At 36.5% G+C, this 20,673-nt stretch overlaps 1 protein-coding gene across 1 annotated transcript; it reads left to right on the forward strand.

Annotated features, from left to right (window-relative positions):
• The first annotated feature begins 95 nt into the window (after nucleotides 1-95).
• LOC145989471 (uncharacterized) lies at nucleotides 96-20,373 on the forward strand. Its single transcript, XM_083124822.1, has 7 exons — nucleotides 96-200; nucleotides 6,670-6,756; nucleotides 9,599-9,669; nucleotides 10,831-11,083; nucleotides 16,310-16,473; nucleotides 17,212-17,451; nucleotides 19,696-20,373. The coding sequence occupies exons 1-7, from the start codon at nucleotides 146-148 to the stop codon at nucleotides 20,182-20,184; spliced, it is 1,359 nt and encodes a 452-aa protein (XP_082980948.1). The 5' UTR covers nucleotides 96-145; the 3' UTR covers nucleotides 20,185-20,373.
• Nucleotides 20,374-20,673: the final 300 nt, after the last annotated feature.

The following is a 20,673-nucleotide window of genomic DNA, read 5'->3' on the forward strand; positions in this document are numbered from 1 at the left end:
ATTATAATTCCGAGATATTTGCATTTAAAAAAGAATATAATGTATTTGTAATATTTACAGCATAGTCGTTGAGCAAAATTGAAAGACTTCGTATTTTGTACAGCACTATTATTGACCCGTGCCTGCAACTGATAATGAAGGAGAAATGTATTCGTTCTCGCGTTATGTTTTGAAGAGATGTGTTGGAAGTTTAGTAATTAGTAAGTCTATATTGTTAACCAAAAGATTTTTATATTGTGTTTGGTTCACAGCTAGAAAATTTTCGTAGAAGAATATAGCTACATTAAAAAAAACATGTTTCGTGCAAGTACCATTTCGCGAACTGGGAGGACTTGGTAAATTTCTCGTATCGGACAAACGGCTGAAATTTGCTAGTTCATTTAATTTGAATATTCGTACTTACGTATTCTCCATTGAGAAACATTGCTGAAGGTGGCATTTCGATTATTTCACGGAAATAAGCTCCATTTGCGACATATCGAGTAAGTTTTCTTAGTTTCGTTTTGCCTTCGGTAACACGCAAAATGTCGGTCACAGTTTCACTATCGTACTCGGCATGCAGTGTTTCCACCCCACTGCACCCAAAAATACCTACGTAGCCCCACAAACCATTGACGCATAGCCCCACGAACCATTCATACATAGCCCCACGAACCATTTCCGGTAAGGTTAGGTTAGGTAGGTCACGTATAGGTTACAATAGTGAAAAATTGGTGGTAAATATGCGATATCGCCCGAACACCTCTCACTCGATTATTTCGTTAATTTTAGCGGTACTTGTTTACTATCCTTTGGACAGATTTCGTACATAGCCCCACGAACTATTTCCGGTAAGGTTAGGTTAGGTAGGGCCACGCATAGGTTACAATAGTTAAAAATTGGTTTCGAAAAAAATATTTGTAGCCCCACACACCATTCTCGCATAGCCCCACAAACCATTGACGCATAGCCCCACAGGTGTCCGAAGGATAGTAAGCATTTACCATTTTAGCATTGATACTTACCTATTCTGCATTGCGGAAGATTCTTTAAGGTGAAGTTATTCCTTTTTCCATAAAATAGTGTCAACTTTTCATATTACGAGTCATTATTTGTCCTTGTTCCGCTTGGGTAACAGACAATATGGCGTGCACTCGCCATGGATCATCACGCATCGTGCTTGTGTTTTGTAAATTTGGAATGTGTATGCAGTGTTCCAACCTTCTTCACCTAAAAATACCTACTTTCGTGTTCATTATGTCATCACAAACCATTGACGGATAGCCCCCAAAAATATTCTCAATAGCCCCAAAAAACATTCACCATAGCCCCACGGACCATTTCCGGCAAGGTTGGGTTAGGTAAGCATAGTTAAAAAAAAAAAAAATCTCGTAAGAAAAAGGCACGTTTTAAAACACTGGCAAGACCCCGTGACTTTCAACGCTTGCGCCATCTGCAGGTACATAATGGAAACAACGGCATAATGTCAGAAAATGCAAGTTCCTTACATAAAAAGTGATTATTTCTTGTTCTGCAACATTCTATGGTGAAGTTTTCAGCTTCCGCGAAAGAAAATACCTCAAAGAACTTCGACAATGCTACAAAAACTGATTTCAGTAAGTAGTTTCTCCTGTAAATTTGAAGAAATTCGTTCGGGCGATATCACATATTTACCGAATTGTGTATTGCGGAACATAGTTCAAGGTGCCATTATGCTTTTTGCATGAAAACAAACACACATAGAGAGTAGTTTTTGTTATTCCTTCTTTCGCTTCCTTAGCACACAATATGGTGGTCACACGTTGACTACCAATTTCGGGATGCAGTGTTACCAATGCTGACGGATAGCCCCACAAACCATTTCCGATAAGGTTAGGTTTGATTAGGTTAGGCAAGCATAATTTTAAAAAAAGGGGGAGTTGGAAACACTGACAGGAGGTTACGTCATGAAACGTATGGAGCATCTGGTTCACATAGGAAAGCAATGGCAATTGTGTGTCGGTGACATATTTCTCTTGTAAAATACATGATTCCCCGTTCAAATAGATTCCACGATGAAAGAAAATACCTCGACGAATGTTAGAGAAACTCATTTCCGTAAGTAGTTTGTTGTGTAAAAATGAAGAAATGTGTCTCCGATATAACGAACTGTTACCCCATTCACGGTAAGGTTAGGTTAGGTACAGTTAGGTTAGGTAAACATAGTTAAAATTTGGGGTTATAACCGAAAAATGCCCCACACACCATTACTGCATAGCCCCAAAAATCATTCACCCATAGCCCCACAAACCATTCACGGCAAGGTTAGGTTAGGCAAACATAGTTAAAATTTCGGATCAGGAATGTATATTTCGTTTCACCATCTTCTGGCGAAACAATGGTGTGGTTGGAAACACTGCAGGAGGCTACGTCATCTACGTAGAGGAAGCTAACAAAAGCAACGGCAATTCTGCATTGCAGATATATTTCTCTTCAAAAATGCATGAATTACCGGTCGAACAGATTCAACGATGACAGAAAATACCTCCACGAACTTTTAGAATGCTACAGAAACTCATTTCCGTAAGTAGTTTCTCCTGTAAAAATGAAGAAATGCGTTGTTTGGAGATGCAAGTGTTACCCGGAAAATACATTGTCCATGGGAGGCGCGCATGCTTGTATAAAATAATTTATAAGTTGTTTTTTTCCAACATAAATAACTTTTTTGCGAAATCCAAACAGTGCTCATTACTTTAAGGAAGGTTCTAATTTCGTGTGACAGTGATTGCCAAAATTCTACGATAATTAGTCTTCCTGCTAGGAGAATTTAAAAAGAACCATAAAACAATCGATTACTTAGTGCATGTTTCCTTGAGAACAGTTGCGCAACCACAGGGGGGACATTGCCCCCCAACCTTGGACTGAAATAAGTTCTAGGGGGGCAAACATTGACGGCCGAGTGTACCTGCAGGGGGAAATTACCGCCCACAACTTCAAATTTAATGCAAATAAAAATACTTTTCGTAAAAATTTTTTGCTCGTTTCGCTTGCATTGCCTCCTTTTCTCACTCTTATCAAGTTCAGGACCATAGCTAGGGGGTAGCTGGAGTCAGCCCTGGGCACTGAACAGTCTAAATGAAAATAAGTTGTAAGATTGATTGATTGATTTTTGGTTTTAAGTCCACTTTATGCACAGAAAGGCTAATCGGGACTGGACCTACAGTTTAAAGTAGGATCCGAACCACTGTGTCATGTGCCTCCACCGGGTATTGAACTCGGGACATCTTGATTACAAGACGACGATATTACCACTATACCACTGGGGAGGCACAAAAGTTGTAAAAGAGAAGGCATTGGCATCCTGTGAGATTATTTGCGTCCTATTAAATCAATATTGATTTCAGCCTGCAAAAAAATTGTATGCAAAAATCTTCTTGCGAGCGATGTTCTCTGTAATGCATTGTAAATTTGCCGACAGAGAAATAACACTTGTCTTAATTGATTTTCTTTTAAATGCATGGACAATTGTTTTAAGGAAAGGGAGCGTGCACATTTGAAAGACAATTTATATAACTTTTGCTGTTGGTTTATTGTGAGATAGATTAATTTGTTGTGTAATGTATTTACATAATATATGTTGTATATAATATGTAGGCCTATTAAAGAAACTTTTGAATATGTACACAATTTAGTGTCCATGTCTCTCCATGTTGCATATATGTGAAACATATATCGTGCATGAAAGTTATACATGTTAATGTAAAAAAGAATTATATTTGGAATGCATTTATCAAGCATTTTCTGTCTTTCAAAAATAGTTTGTGTGTTTGTTTTCCATTATTAATGTGAAATTGAATGTGTTGAAAAAATAATTCATATCGTTTGTTCGAACACAAATGCTTTAGCATCAACTTCTACCCCCTTTTTGCATAATTTACGAGTGTAATAACGTATTTGTTACTACTAGTACTACCACCACCACTACTACTACTACCATATTATGACTATTATTATTATTATTATTATTGGTATGTTCATCCTGGTACTCCCCCCCCCCCCCCCAGACAAAAAATCATAGTTGCGCCTCTGCTTGAGAATGGTTTTTCACATCCGTATACTCCTATATGGTTCTCTTCCAACCAGCCATTCATTTACTGTCTGTCGTCTTGGTTGTGGTCTGCTGCTGTCATTTATGTCACGTGAGTGGTGCGAAGGGATTTCGTCGTTAGGTTAGGCAGGCCAGTTTTAGAAAGAAAAAAACTCTTAGCATTACAATAATTTCCCTAAATGCTTTCAACATCTCATCATGTTTGTGCTGGTCTCAAGCACGACACACATTTGAGCTTCCTGTCGGCGTATGTCTGTGGAATGCCTTGTGGAGGGGAAACTGATATATTACACAGTGGTTCCCAAAGTGTGCACTGCGCCACGGCTGGCGACGACTGTCTGTCGTCTTGGTTGTGGTCTGCTGCTGTCATTTATGTCACGTGAGTGGTGCGAAGGGATTTCGTCGTTAGGTTAGGCAGGCCAGTTTTAGAAAGAAAAAAACTCTTAGCATTACAATAATTTCCCTAAATGCTTTCATCATCTCATCATGTTTGTGCTGGTCTCAAGCACGACACACATTTGAGCTTCCTGTCGGCGTATGTCTGTGGAATGCCTTGTGGAGGGGAAACTGATATATTACACAGTGGTTCCCAAAGTGTGCACTGCGCCACGGCTGGCTTACAGAAACGCTGCATTATGTTCCAATAGTTTCACTGAAATGACGCTTACTTCTTAGTCTACACATGGTTTTTAGATATGATTGTTCCAAACTTATTTTTTTTAGTACTTTTTACACATAAAATGTTTCTGAATTTGAAATATGTGTTTATTTTTCAACTTAAGGTAAGCAACCTAGCCACACTAATTGAGCATTGCAAGTATTAGATAGGCATACATTTTGACTTGGCAATCCGGCAAAATCTTGAAACACTAAGGGCACTGTGAAACGAAAAAGTTTGGGAACCCCTGGCGTAAGGTATCTTCTAATCTTTTTGCCGATGAATAGGACTTTTCAGAACTCCAAGCAGTGGTAATTAATTTCACCAAGGTTTAAATTTACTTAACAGGCATTCCTACAATACTTCCATCTTTCTCCTATGAATCTTTGACAAAATCATTAAACATTCGGAACCGTTACCCTCATCAGTACTATACACTATCATGTGCAAATGAATTTAATTTGCACCTACATGTAACTCAATTTTCAGGGCAATTACATTGATATTAAATAAAATATTTGACGTGGTGGTAGGTCCAGTGTGAAACTATCTAGTTTTGATAGGTAAAGAGGAAAGGTAAAGTGTTCCATTGTGCTTTAGCACCACACCATGAAGGCATATAGGGGGTTTGGGGGTAACACCCCACACTTTCTTGATCCGGTTGTGAATGGGAGGTGATGTGATCAGCATCACGCCCCTGACCACCTTTACCCCCCAGGGTTTCCCCCAGGTACCCATGTCATTCGACGCTGGGTGGGCACCGGGGCCGCTTCCAACGTTAGAAAAGTTCCCAGATTTGAACGGGCCGGGGATCGAACCCGAGACCTTTAGCATGTTAGTCAGATGCGTTATCGACTGAGCCACCGTGGCAGATTTTTATAAACAATTCAGTCACATATGTAATTATGTGGCTTAAATGTATATCTCACAATCAGAAGAAATTGTTGAATATTTTTATCCTAATTTGAATGCAATTGTGTTAAATTTAATAAGTGAGCATATATCCTTACCATTACATATTTTGAATAATGTCGTTTAACGTAAAAGTATTTTGTCTGCTGAGGAATTTGGAAACCGTGAAGTTGATTGACCTCTTCCCCAAATCAGATATTCTAACGATGTTAAAAGTACCAGTAGTGATATTGGAAAAGGTAAAAAAAAAAAAAAAAGGTAAAGTTTTCCCCTGTGCATAGCACCATGCCATGAAGGCGTATAGGGGGTGTGGGGGTAATGCCCCATACTTACTTGATCCGGTCGTGAGTGAGGGTGATGTGATCAGCATCATGCCCCTGACCGCCTTTACCCCCCAGGGTTTCCCCCAGGTACCCATGTTATTCAACGCTGGGTGGGCGCCGGGGCCGCTTTCACCGTTAGAAAAGTTCCCGGATTTGAACCGCCCGGGGATCGAACCCGGGACCTTGAGCATGGTAGTCAGACGCGTTACCGACTGAGCCACCGCGGCCACTTCCATTTCTTATCTGAAGCCTACAGATGTCAAGAGGTATGGGAGAAACGTTTGCAAAATTTGGAAAAGAGACGGATCAATAATGAATGTGCTGTTATTGTTCCAATGGTAAATGTAAATACTAATGGTAAATGTAATACTACAGTATTTTTCTAATAAAGTGGTGTATTATGTGCATCTGTGCACCTTAAATTGAAAATTATTTTTTTTCAAAAGTTGAAGCAATAAATAAGGTGCATCTTACATTCAATAGTATCTTGAATTGGAAGAAATACAGTATGTAATTTTACAAAGAAACTTCATGAACATATTTGTTAAGATATACCCCTCCTCCCCTGAGATCTGTTTGTAGTTGCTACTTGGTTGGAAATGTTGAGCACTGCTTTACTTTCTTTATTTCTCTTCAAGAAACTGCAGTACTTGACTAATTTTTTACAACTTGCTGTGATTAACATGTTATTTTCTCTCTCGTCCATTCAGGAAGAAATTTCTTATCTGAAGCCTACAGATGTCAAGAGGTATGGGAGAAACGTTTGCAAAATCCTATTCTTCAGAAATTAAACCTAAGTAAGTGGTAGTTGAAAATAATTTCCGAGATATTTGAAATTTTGAAACTTTCTAAATGTGTTTTGGTCATTCTTGTGTATTGAAATACATCAAGTCCCTTGTACCTTTTTCTTTCTGATAATATGAATAGTGTTAAAAATAGAGTGGTTGTATGCTATGCAATGTTGTCAGCTTAAGGATATAATTGCAGTAATTTCAGCATATGTTTAATTCGACTGGATTCTGATTCCAATCTGGAACAGCAGCCAATGGATGGATCTGCTGTAGTCACATGAGGCTGCTGAACTCCCATCTGCCATTGCAGCAGCATCACAGCATATGAGCGTCAGAAATGACTCGATTTTCTTTAAAAATGCATGATTTCGTTACTCCAGTTATTCTTACATAAGGTGTAATATATTGATGTATTCTCCGAAACGTCACCTTTATGTGGATATATGATACACCTTACAACTTTGTTTCAAAACTGCTGCCACACTTTTAAAACTTACCACATGCAATGGGAAAATCCAGTGCTATCAGATGGGAAAATATAGATAGGTAAGATGGACTACATTTTAACATGAAGATGAGGCCTATATTCACTTAAGTTTCAATTTCACTACATCTTTCACTTCACAATCCATATTAAGAAGCCCTCAATGCTGCACTTTTGTGTACAATGTTTTTTTAACATAAAAACTAAAGCATGATAATTTTCACAACCTACTGTGTGATTAAAATATCTTAAAGATTAATCATTTCTATGACCTGCAAGAGCCTACATTATGTTCTCAGAGTCTCACAAGTTTATTTAACATTGTATTGTGTACACCCAGCCCTGGCCCTAGGAATTTTGCCAACCCGAGCAATTTTACTTGCCGCCACCACCCCAATATATGTACAAAGAAAACGTAATGTATGAACAACTAAGCTTGTTATCCGTGGCAATTTCACATGGTATAACCAATTTTTAACATAATAAAATGAAGTAATATATAATGTAATAAAATAAAGTAATATATAATGTAATAAAATGAAGTAATATATAATGTAAGAAGATAAGTTATTTATAAAAAAAATACGGTATATAAGCCTAATAATAATAAAATATCTGTTGCATTTACTCACCATAGTTTCTGCCGACGTGCAGAACTCTCAGCTCTTCTGTTTTGTTTCACTATTCTTCATGACTATTTATACTGTACATGAAGTAACATATCTTCACTTCATCACTGTTTACAATAAACTATATATGTAAAATTATGTATGCCTCGTAAACCACGATTTCTTCATGATTACACTATTCACTTTGTACCTTTTCCCCCCTTAAGTTGGAAAGCTTACAAATGAACTCTACTAGCTTTTCTATTTGCAAAGTCGTGATTAACAGAACCATAGTCTAATTTTTGGCCAATTTCATGTTCAATTGAGATCATGGCAAGTCCTTCTAACTGTGATTTGCCCTTTGTGGAACGTAAATAAGTTTTAATTAGCTTCAGTTTCGAAAACTACTTTCACCTGTTACTACTTGCAACTGTTACCGGCAGAGTAAGCAGCATTCTGAAAGCTACAGCTACATTTGGAGCGAAACAATTGTCAATAATGTAGTGCAACACTGAAGTACCTTCAGTTCATCGCATAACTCAGTGGCATCAATGTCTCGGTGTTCCTCATGTGTTAAACGTTTCTCCAATTTTTAACATTTTCTTAAAATCTCACTTGTGTCCATAGTTTTTTAATTTAGCTATATTACATAAAAATGAGAAATGTGAACTTTCAGTTGTTGAAATCTTTCTTGAATAGAATTCACTGCAACATCAATAATGAGAAAGAAAAAAAAATCCACTTTTTTCCTTTTATCAGACATACCTTAGTTTACAATTACAAATGCAACAAATAATTTTTAAATCTCTTACGATGACTTGACAAACCAGTTGTTTTAATGACAGCACAAATATATAAGTCGTCTCTCAATACACTGTCACACTCAAACGTGCGCACGTTCTCACACACGACATACAGTAACTGCAATATCATTACACCATCAAGATCGTAAATGAGGTGCAACCAGCAACGACAAAAACAGCGGATATTTGTACTTACTATTCCATCTTACATGATTCGGCAATACCTATCATCACCACCTTTCGCAATCAACACGTCAAAGAACAATACATTTCCGACCACCGAATGCGACACGTCAGTTTGACTCAAACCTCGATAAAAGGGGGCGGGGACGGCAGACTGGTGCGTGATCAAACAATAGATAGCATTGTAACTTGGCACCGCACACTCACCTTTTTCACAGACAAAAAAATAATAGCTGCTTTTGTAAGAGGACAACTAATATAAACTTTCAGCACCGCATTCTTTCGCAGTTACTCTTTGCTTTTCTTATCTGTTTCTGCTTTATATTGCATATGCAAATAGATTTTATTTGAATTATCTCCACCCCAAGAAGACCATACTTCCTCAAATAATGCAGCTTCTATTTTTTATGCATTTTACCGCCCCGTACAAATGCACGTTGTTGCACGTACGGTAGAGCCGGCCCTGTGTACACCTTGTGAAAAACATTCAGCGTATGAAAGTCAGACCATATACAATTCTAAACATCATTCTTCTCCTCTGCTGCAATTAATCTAAAGGGGCAGAAAAGCTACATAAAATCAGAACAACACAAAAAAAATAGTGTGCTGTTTTAATTGTCTTTATTCTGCAATCAACCCATATGCAATGTTTATACATGCTTGTGGAACAGTGTTTATTATTATGCATATTTATGGTACCCTTTAATGAGTTTGCTGTTTTTTAGTGCTGTCCTTGAGATTTTAAATAATGCTGATTGTTTCCTTTTCAGATGACATGTATTATGAACTGGATCGTAAGATTAATGATACAAGAAATCCAAGTGCAATTGATATTGATTTGGTGAGTATTCAATATCATTGTATACTATACATGTTGAATTATAATTTTGATAAGAGAAAATGCATACAAGACTTGAATTCAGACAACAAGAATTGAATCCAGCATTTGGTACTTTTTTCTGAAATTTTGCAAATTTAGGATTTAGAGACCCTTAACTAAAACCAGTTGTTCACACACATGTACTGGTTGAGACTGTAACTAAAGAAGAGATTACAGTAATTAAAATCGAAAATTGATTTCATAAAATTTCAATGGCACTGCATGAATGCATATTCAATGACTTAGCAGGTCCAATTTTGAACTCTTTTAATAACTAGACTTGGGAAAGTGGTGAATAGAGAATATTAAGTTAGATGTTAATTGTAAATCAAGATTATTTGAATGAATGGGTAAGAAGTGTATTACAGTTTCCATGAGTGTAAGAAAATGAAATAACCACCTCAGTGGCTGAGCATATTGAGTGGTGGACTTGCAATCTCGCCAGCAAGTTTAATATCACTGACTGAGGATGATACCTCTATTAATATATTAATATAGATGTAACTTGATACCTTCCCTTACTTATATATAAGTTAACTGATAAATTCACAGCTAGAATGCAAAAATTAAACAGTCCTCTACACAACTGCATTGAATATTTGTTCCTTGCTTATTTTAGTTGCAAACTAGGGTTGAACCAATACCGATGACGATACTCTAACCAATTCCCACTGATGCTTGGAAATTGTAATAATTAAAAGTTGTTCAAAATATAGATTAATACTAGTGTATAATGTATGCATCAACTTATCAGGATTTTTACTTTAAATGAAACTTTAAATGATTTACATGAAAATATGAAAGTACATGTTACGTTATCACAAAATTCAGTTTTTTCACACAAAACTGGTGCAAAATAAAGAGAAACTTTGAATTTTGCAAAATTTTCAGGATAATTAGGCTTCTACGTCATTTTTGCGGAGTCTGTGAAAGACCAGAATGCCAGGAAAGTATTGGCAGGTACCGGTAAATAAATTTCAACTGTTACTTTCTGATACTGATACATACTTACAGCCTATTGCAAAATTGTTTCAAGACTGTTCAAAATGATTTTCATTAGGTTTTGCATACGACAATTCACAGTCACAGATTACAAAGTTTATGTTTTTTACTGAATTACAGTTTGCAAATGCAGTAACTGACCTTACCCACATGGATGAATTGGATGACCTATTGCACCGGCTGAGGGTGAGTGAAAACACAGGGAAAATGCTGCCTTCCACTCCTCATGCTGTGATACGAACTATGCTGAATCTGGATTACACAGATGATCTGATGAGAATACTCAATGACAGACTGAATTATGGAATATTCCCAGACTATTATTGTGCAAATCTCCTCATTGACACATTCTTAAAGAATAATAATTACAGAGGTAAATTACAATGTGTTCATGTGATACTATATATTATTTATTTAATTTGATGTTGTTATTGTACGTATATAGAGTTTTACTCACTGATTTGGTGGCCGAGTCAACTCATGAGAACTAACCAACATAAGTTGTGTGTCCATGTCTTAGCATGGGCATGGGTTTTCCTTTGTCCATGTCCTTTCATCAATTCCATCTAATCCCATCTATGAATCAATGCATAACATTTATGTGCTAAAACAGACAACTTATTTTCCATCCACTTCAAGAATATAGTTAATGTAAACAAAATGAATAGTTATAAATATTATAATTAAGGCTGAACCAATAATCACCATTTGCCGATGCCGATACTTGTATAATACCATTTTAAAATAACAAAGGTTAGTTTCTGAGTCATAACGACTCATCACATCATTCCATTAATGACATTAAATAACTTCCAAATTATTCTCATGTAGCATTATTCCACTTTCAAATGTCTTCCGACATTTTATGTAAACTTCTTTCTAAACCAAGACGATACAAAAAAAAAAAATAAAAAAAAATTGATATATGGCAGCCTTTTTAAAGTGTTGCAGTTACATTGAAATATGGGTGGATTATTACTGCATCAATTTCATGTAAACATCATTCCTTTGTTTGGGTTGACCTGGAGTGGGAGAAAAATGACGTAAAAATATATACAAATACAGATATATAACAATACTCATTTCGCTGGCTCTGTTTATGCCCTCTGTCATTTGCAATAGAAACAAGTCGCTGCAGTGTTGGTACTGGCCAGAAGTCACACAAAAGACTTACACAGAAGGGTTGGACTCCACAACCCTTCCTCCCTACAGTAACATTCATCCCTTTCCCAATAACTCCAGAATCAGCCCAGCATGATGATAATGCTGGTTTTGAAAGCATCCACATTCTTACCCCACAGCTTTGTGAGCAAGAATTGGATATCATTTGCTTCTTCTATTTCCACATAGCGTTGACCACAAGGCGATTACATACCTTCAGTGTCACGTTTGGTTGCAGCACTTTAGTCCTGCCTTTGATCTTGTCATCTTCTTCCCAGAAGGGTACAACATTTCTCTGAAATCTACATGGAACTTCTTGTGTTGGAACCCAAGTCACAAGGAAGGGTGAATAAACCTTTGAAAAGGACAAATGAGTTGTTTCTCTTGGCCGTTTTTCTAGCCAATCAAGATCATTAGTATCGGATGGTATCTGTGAAGCTAATTCAACCAATACTTACCGATATCACTGGCTGTATCGGTATCGGCTCAGCCCTGATTATAATGTATTCACAAGAAAATATCAGGAAACAATTCTACAATTTATATGAAAGAAATATGTTTTATAAAAATATTGAAAAAAATTTTTGATTTCTTATTACAAAAGGATAATGCTTGTAATGATAACTCGTTATTAGAGAAAACGCAAAGCAACATAGATGTTTTATTGTTATATCATTTAGGTCCGGTTAGGCCTTGTCCTAACAATCGTAACTCATCTTCTAACACTGTACATGTAGTTACTGCAAAGCCTTATTTGGTAAATTTGAACATTAATGGCTGTATTATACAGGATCGGCTGTTACGCCTTTTAATTCAGATTTGTACAACAAATGTTTTCCAAATATACCTATTCAGACTACTAATATCATGATTAAAGGTGTAGGCAATAATATGTTATCTGTTTGCAGTCAAGCATTCCTAGATGTCGAGTATGGTGGCAGCACTTACCACCTACCAATTATCGTTTGTTCAGAAAAACTACAAAATCGTTTAATCGGACAATCGTGGTGGAATGTATTTGATCCTTTGTGTAGAAATCAATTAATCAGTAGTTATCAGAGTTATAAGATGAACCCGACACAGTTAGATAAGCCAGATGAATTACGCATACAAATCAAACAAGATTTTAGTTCACTATTTGACGGAGATATGTCCAAGCCAATAACACCATTCAAAGCGGACATTCCATTGAAACGAGGAGCTGTTGCTGTCTTCAGAAAAGCTTATGATATTCCCTATGGTTTACGTTCCAAAGTCGAATCTGAGCATTAGTTAAATCAGGATTGTGGGAACCAATTGCGTACTCGGATTGGGCTTCACCACTAGTTACAATAATGAAGAAGGACGGTTCGCTGAGATTATGTGTTGACTATTCCTCTACGATTAATAAAATGACAGAGAATGTAAAGTTTTATTGCAGCACGCCTGATGATATTTTCATTAAACTTGTCAGATGTACATATTTTTCAGTCATTGATTTGAAGATGGCTTATCTTCAGTTACTGTTATCAGACTCAGCACAGAAACTTACGATTGTCAACACACATATTTGTTTATTTAGAATCTAAAGGTTATGCATTGGTATATCTATAAGTGGAGATATTTTTCAAATGACATTGGCAAAGATCCTTGGAGAAACACCAGGAGTTGCTTTCTACTTCAACATGTCATAATTGGTGGAAGAACGAAAAATGAATGTTACGAGAGATCTTGTTTAGTGCTCTCTAGACTACAAGCACACAATTTGAAAGCTAATTTAGAGGAATATATCTTTGTTTCTCAACATGTTGAATATTTGGGATATTTAATAAGTGAAAAAGGAATCAATCCCTCTCCTAAGACAGCTTTAGTATGCAGAAGCAAAGGATGTGATTCAAGTTAGATCATTTATGGGTATGGTAAATGTTCGTCAAAGATTTATTCGAAACCTAGCCTCAAAATTATTTAACATTACTAATTTGTTGAAGAAGAATGTCACATTTAACTGGTCAAAGGATTGTTCAGATGAATTCCACAACATAATTTCGGGAATAAAGAAGATTGAACCAATCGTACCATTTGATCCGAATAAAGAGATTGTTCTTATTTTCGATGGATCACCATATGGATGTGGAGCTCATCTATGCCATCGAGTTAATGGTAAACTGCAGACTATTGCATGTGCATCTTCTATCTTTAATGAAACAGAGAAGAAATATGCTCAAGTTGAACGTGAGGCAATGAGTGTAGTATTTGGTATCAAGAAGTTTTATAAATTTCTACTGGGTCAGAAGTTTGACATAATATCTGATGCCACTGCAATAAAATACATATTTTCTCCAGACAAAGCTGTATTAAAACATACGTCCAATAGACTTGTTCGTTGGTCTTTATTGTTGTCAGCATTCAAGTACAACATTATATCCTCATCTAAAGTTCCAGTAGCGGACATGTTAAGTAGAGACTCTTCAATTGATATTGATGCTGTTCAGTGTTTTGCAAATAGACGAGAGAAGAGGACCAATCTCAGTAGAGGAAATAGCAAAACACACGAGTAAAGATTCTCTACTCAACCAAGTAATTACATTTATTCAGAATGGATGGCCTCAACGATTAACATTAGGACTGGCACAGGAAGGTTTGGCACCCTTTTATGAAAGAAGGCAGTTTCTTTCCTATGAATCCAATTGTGTGATGTCGATGGGCAAACCAGTAATTCCGTGTTCTCTTAGAAATACTATATTACAGCTATTCCACAAACATCATCCTGGAGTAAATGCAATGAAAAAGATGCTCACTTCACAGTTTTGGTGGCCAAAAATGTCCAGAGATTTATTTGTTTTCATGCAGAAATGTGATATCTGCCAGGCTTGCAAATCTAAGGTTTGGAAGGGACCGAACAATAAATGGAAAAGCACATCTTCTGTAGGAGAAAGACTACACGTGGATAATTTCTTCTTAGCTGGTCATAAATTCTTAATTATTGTTGATGCTTCCAGTCGTTGTTTGAATGTTTGGCTCGTGCATTCTCTCGATTCTTCTGAAACTATAAGGTGGATACTACATTGACGTTTGACAGTGGACCTGCATTTAATAGTCTTAAGTTCCAGACTTTCTGTCAACAGTATGACATACAACATTTGACTAGTCCCCCATACCCCAGTCCAAGTAATGGGTTGGCAGAGAGATACGTCAGAACGGTCAAGGATCATCTTTACAAGATACTTCAGCAACATCCTCACTTAATGCCCTTGCAACTTGATATAAAAATTTCAGAACTGTTGCTGATGTTGTGTAGTTCAAGATTAGGTGAAGAAAGAACTCTTCCATCAGCTTCTGTATTAGCTTTTACCTCTAGAACTTGGTGGACAATGGAGGATAGTTGCGGAGACATTATACGAGGTGATAAAGCTCCCATTTCTGAAGGCTAGGAAGCCGGGAAGGCAACCAGAAGAAGAGTACAGAGAAAATGATTTAGTCTGGGTACAATCCCCTAAATTTGTGAGAACTGCCTTTTCACCGGGAGTGGCACACCGCAGAATAGGTGCTATTTGTCTATACGAAGTACAGATGTTGGATGGTACTCAAATTGTGCACATTCGATGGATGTGTCATAGATGCGACAACTCTTCCAAAGAAGACATAAGCTGGAGTGATGGTTTATCTTCCGCAGATGTTCAGTAACACTCTTCGCCTTTTGTCCAGGCAGAAGGCAGAAACACTACTTCTGCTCCGTCCAACGATGGTACAGATACTCCCAGAACACTTAGGAGGTATACTCGACATTGGAAACCTCCCGATAGATATTTATGTAATTAAATATGTCTGTGGAGTGTTCAAATTTTTATTTTTATTGTTTTCTTTTTTTTAGTCTGGGAGAAAGATGATGGATACAAATTATAAAGAGAAGGTAACCAAGTTTGTAATCTGTGTGGGTTACCATGACCACAAGACCTTGTTATATGGATGTACGAACATGGAGTAAATGTATACATGAATACGTTTTTATTGTGATATATTATGTGCTAGTTTTTACAATTAAAAACAGGTGTTATCATCGTTCTTTGTTGTACTTAATGACTTTTATTTATCATGAAGTGAGTCTAAGCAACGGGGAGCGAGATGATATCAATCATCAGTGAATATTCGTCCACAGGGTGACAGAACCACTCTGTTCTGTCGGTAGCATGTTCATAGGGGAAACTGCAAAAGTGGTAGGGAGATCTCGTGTTTGCTTAAAAGGCAAAGAGGCTAAATATAGACAGATATTTGATTGAACCATAATCTTCACTTTATCTTCTTTAAAATTATAATCTTCAATTTATCTTCTTTAAAATTGACTGGATGTTTTATTTTCCTGCAATAATCTTTCAAAACTATGAAATGTTATTGTGTTATATTTGTGTTGTCATAATATGTGCATTTTGACTTAATTTTAATAATCATTTTCACCTTGCAGATGCAGCAAAGGTTGGAATTCTCCAAATGCTACAAGAAGACTGGGAACATCCAATCACAACACATCTTTCTCTCTACTCTTGCCATATGTATCATCTTCACCCAGAGCCACAGCCCTGGGAGAAAGAAGAGGAGAGTCCGGAAGAAGAAGATTCAGGTGAAGAGGTAGGAGAATTGCTATGTAGCAGGTAGTAAACAATTTCCCACAGCACTTTGTGTGGTACATTTTTTTATATTAGTTGTTCACTTGTAATCTAATAATTTTTCACAATATTAACTTTTAAAATTCTTCAATTCAAATTTAATTAAAAACTAAAATAATCAAGAAACAGATGAAGAGTTAAGCATATATCCCAGCCATGATATGTAAATGTATTTAGAATGTATACATAAAATAAGGATGGAAGAGAAAAATAAATTAAAATTAAATTTAATAATAGAATCCTGATTTTATATTTTCCTGCATTTAGAATGAAGTTCTGTCGTAACTGTATTTTAGAGGTTTTTGTTTGTTAACTGATTGTAGGGACCTTGATTGTTGCCTCCATGATATTTGATTTTTAAACCTGTAGATATTGTTAAAATAATTTAGCAAGACACCTTTGTAGCATTGAGATGATGAGAATTTGTACCAGAGAAGGAGCATTATCAAATTTAAGAAAATTAAATTATGTGTTGTCAGAAAATTAAATTACTTGTTGAATTTTTAAAAGCAGAAAAATGAAAAATGAAATGTTCAAACTTTATCACTCAACAAAAAGAAAGTAGCTAATGCTTCTGCATGCAGGGAGAAATTCATTTCCAAGTAATCATGAAATGCTGCTATGCGTGCACTCTTTAGTTTTACAAGATTGGTGACCAAATGATGCAAATATCCTTGTTAGCAAATTTATTTCGTATCAGGTACGTGTGAGGGTGCAATTCCTTAGAAATCCATATTTTGATGACCACTTTGACCTCAGAGATCCTCAGCATTTGATTGGGAAAACTTTAGCCACAGGTGGAAGGTCACTGAAAAAATGTGACATCGGAAGGACGTATGAGCTTGCTGGATGGGGTCTTTACAACAAATGGGATAAAGCAATGGCCGTGTTGGAAAAAGCCATTTCAAGTTCGGAGAAGGAGCCCATATTCAAAGAAGGAGTAAGAGATTTTTTTAATACCTAATTTCATTCATAAAATTCTAATAGGTTAGTTATGTTAAGTTAGTTAGTTAATGTTCTAAGTCATAATTTTGGAAATGGGGCACGGCAGTAAATAAATGCAAGGGGACTTATGTACTCACTTATCCGCGAAACTGGTATTTGTTGTTGTTCTATTAATTTCAGTGGTCACCATCAACATCCTCATTGAAACTTTCTGCACTGTTATTTGGCATGCTTCTGTTTCTTTTTTCGTTCACTGCCTATTACTAAGTGTGCTGTTGTCATCTGTCTTACCTGCACCCATGTCGTCTGCTATTCCCCGGTGTTAGTTCCAATGAGGATGGGGGCAGCGGCCACCAAAATTAATGGATCAACAACAAAAACAGTTACCTGTATTTATTCGTGTTCTAAGTTAGTAGTACTTAACCTATAGTTCACAGACCCCTGAAAAACCCTTCATGTAGTTCACGAAGGTCCACATCATCAATAAAACAAGTCAATGTATTAAGCCTGATATCACTAAAATAATTTTAGGTTATGATTTACTGTTCATTATTATTAATACAGTAGTTGTAATAAATTATGAAATAATAACAAAAAAAAGCCTTGATGAGCAAGTTTAAATGAATTTTTGATGCACTTTAGGACTTATAATGTGGATGGTTTTCTGCAGTAAACATGGTGAAAGTATTGTATAGATCTAGTTCTGTATTTCCACTGTTGCTGCTTTTGTTGCCAGATTTATTTTGAATGACCACTGCCTTCATTAACATTGATTGATGTGTATAGGACTTTGTTTACTTCTGCGATCTTTGGCAACAAAAGATATTTGTAGAGGTCTGCAGCATTTGTAAAATTAAGAATCACGGTTCTAAGTATTAATTACCTGTCGTGACAAAGAAATCAATTTAGTTTGAAACAGGTGGCTATGCAGTAACTTTCAAAACTTGTTTTATCACTAAAGTTATGCATTCGTATCAAGATTTCAAACTACGAGGGTTGTTTGAAGACTTTTAAGAATGACAAAGAAAAAACACAGTTACCTGATGAATTAGATTTTATTTTTCTACATAGTCTCCATTGAGAACAATGTACTTCATCCAGCGCCATGACCCCATCATGAAACCCAGATTCCTAAAGGCTTGCCAAATAGTCCTCTCCTCCCCTGCTGCTTTCACATCTTCATCTGATGAAAATCTCTTTCCACCAAGGAATTTTTTTAAGCTATGGGAAGAGATAAAAGTCTGAGGGTGCCAGATCAGGAGAATAAGGGGGATGTGGCATCAAAACATACTTCAATTGTTTGATTTTTGTCATCGCAACAACACACATGTGTGGGCGTGCTTGTCCTGATACAGGATGATTTTCTTCCTTCTTCAATTCTGGTCTCTGCACAAATATTTGTGTCCGGTTGGGAGATAATTTATCAAAATATTGATTTTGTTCTGCTGGTTTGACCATCTTCACTTTCTTTGATGGTGGTGAATCACGATTGTTCACTGTTTTGATTGTTCTTTTGTCTCTGCCGTGGTAGTGCATCTACGTTTCATCTGGAGTTCTGAATCTGCAAACAAAATTCTGTTGTGTTCTTAAACAAGCCAGACATTCATTGTACACTTGCATCCACATTCACTTATGATCGACTGTCAAGACGCGACACCCATCTTGCAGACATTTTTCTCAGCCACAATTCTTCCATCAAAATATGAAACACCCAATCACCTGAGTTGCCTGTAGCTTCAGCAATTTCACATATATTCACCTTCAGATGATGGTTCTCCATCATCATATCACGTCTTTTCAATCTTTCCTATTTTTGTTGCTGATTTTGTGCTTGTGCTTTGTGCATCATCTTCTAAGCTCTCACAGACACATTTAAACTCTGTATTCCACTTTGACACAGTGGCAAATAAGAAGCAGAGTCTCTGAAGTGTCCTTCTTATCGGCATAAATTTCTGTCGCCCACATTTCCCTTTTTCAATAAATACATTATCACTGCATGGTGCTCAATCTTCTCCATTCTGCACTACTGGTCTGCTGTTCCTGCCTTTCGATGCAAACAAAGGAAGACACTCTGGTGATACCGTTCCCTTGGATGGTGGGATCTTCCAGTGCCATGCATTGTTCTAAACTACTGCAGCCATCTGTGGGTCATTCTTAGAACTTTTCAAATGGCCCTCGTAGAATAGTTGATATTGTTCTTATTTGAGTACAAGAAGTGCAAACTGTTTTTCTCTTGCAGGTGACAATCTTTCAAGATGCCCTTAACAAACTACCTAACCAAGAAGATAACCAAAAAGAAAAGCTACAGGAAGAATTTTCATCTCTGATGAAGAAGTTAGAAGATGGTGGACTTGTTAAGGAAGAGGACCTGCGCGAAGCTTTGATAAATAAGTTGAAACAGAGTATTACTGCACACGAGCAGAAGGACATTGAGAGCCAAATTGAACTTTATTCATTGTGGGAGAAACAGCGAGAAGATGAATTAAAGAAAGAGGTTGAGGAATACCAGAGACAAGAAAAGTTAAAGTTGATTGAAGAGAAGAAGAAAGAATTGGTTGAAAGAGAAGAGCACTTGTTCTTCTTTGATCATGAAGAAGAGTTGAAACTGAAGGTGATGAAGCAAGAGAAACGTACCAGGAAACAGGGTACTAGTACCAAAGGAAAGAAACAGACTCAAGACGATTTGTCATATGTGCCACCAGATGTTAGAAGGAGTGCTAGTAGTTAAATAAGATCCGTGATTTTTTTTAATATGTGTAGTAAGAGCCCTTGTGATTTTTTTTATAAAAAGCAGACTCATTTTTTGTAGATATAATAGTTATGTTGATGTTTTTTTTTTACATCTTCTGTACACATGCAGATTTACTTCAACTGCTGTAATGCTTGTATGTTGTATTAAACTTTACTAGAATATTAATTGTGGTTTCAGGTAATGCTTGGCAATGATTATCTTACAGAATACCATGATCAGTTATTAAAAAAAGAAAGAAAAAATGCCAGTATTTAGGTTAGTCTCCAAACTTTTGTCAGGGCTTTGTGAAGCACATTTTAAAATACGAGGGGCATCGAAGATGAATTTACAAACTCACATAAGGCAACCATGCAGACAGATCATATTGTTAACACCTTGACACATTTACTTAATTTTTTAAATGTTGTTATATCTTTCCACGTAATTGCTGGGACCGTTGAAAGTTACTCTTGCGACTAAATTATG

The sequence above is a fragment of the Lepisma saccharinum genome, chromosome 1 (assembly GCF_977018435.1).
Source record: "Lepisma saccharinum chromosome 1, izLepSacc3.1, whole genome shotgun sequence".
In the NCBI taxonomy this organism is placed as follows: domain Eukaryota; kingdom Metazoa; phylum Arthropoda; class Insecta; order Zygentoma; family Lepismatidae; genus Lepisma; species Lepisma saccharinum.

Bases quoted from the DNA above. Each gene is read 5' to 3' on its own strand.
- LOC145989471 (XM_083124822.1), top strand. From the start codon at position 146: ATGTATTCGTTCTCGCGTTATGTTTTGAAGAGATGTGTTGGAAGTTTA. The intron at 201-6,669 runs GTAAGTCTATAT...TCGTCCATTCAG, and splicing joins TGTTGGAAGTTTAGTAATTA to GAAGAAATTTCTTATCTGAA. The intron at 11,084-16,309 runs GTAAATTACAAT...TTCACCTTGCAG, and splicing joins AAAGAATAATAATTACAGAG to ATGCAGCAAAGGTTGGAATT.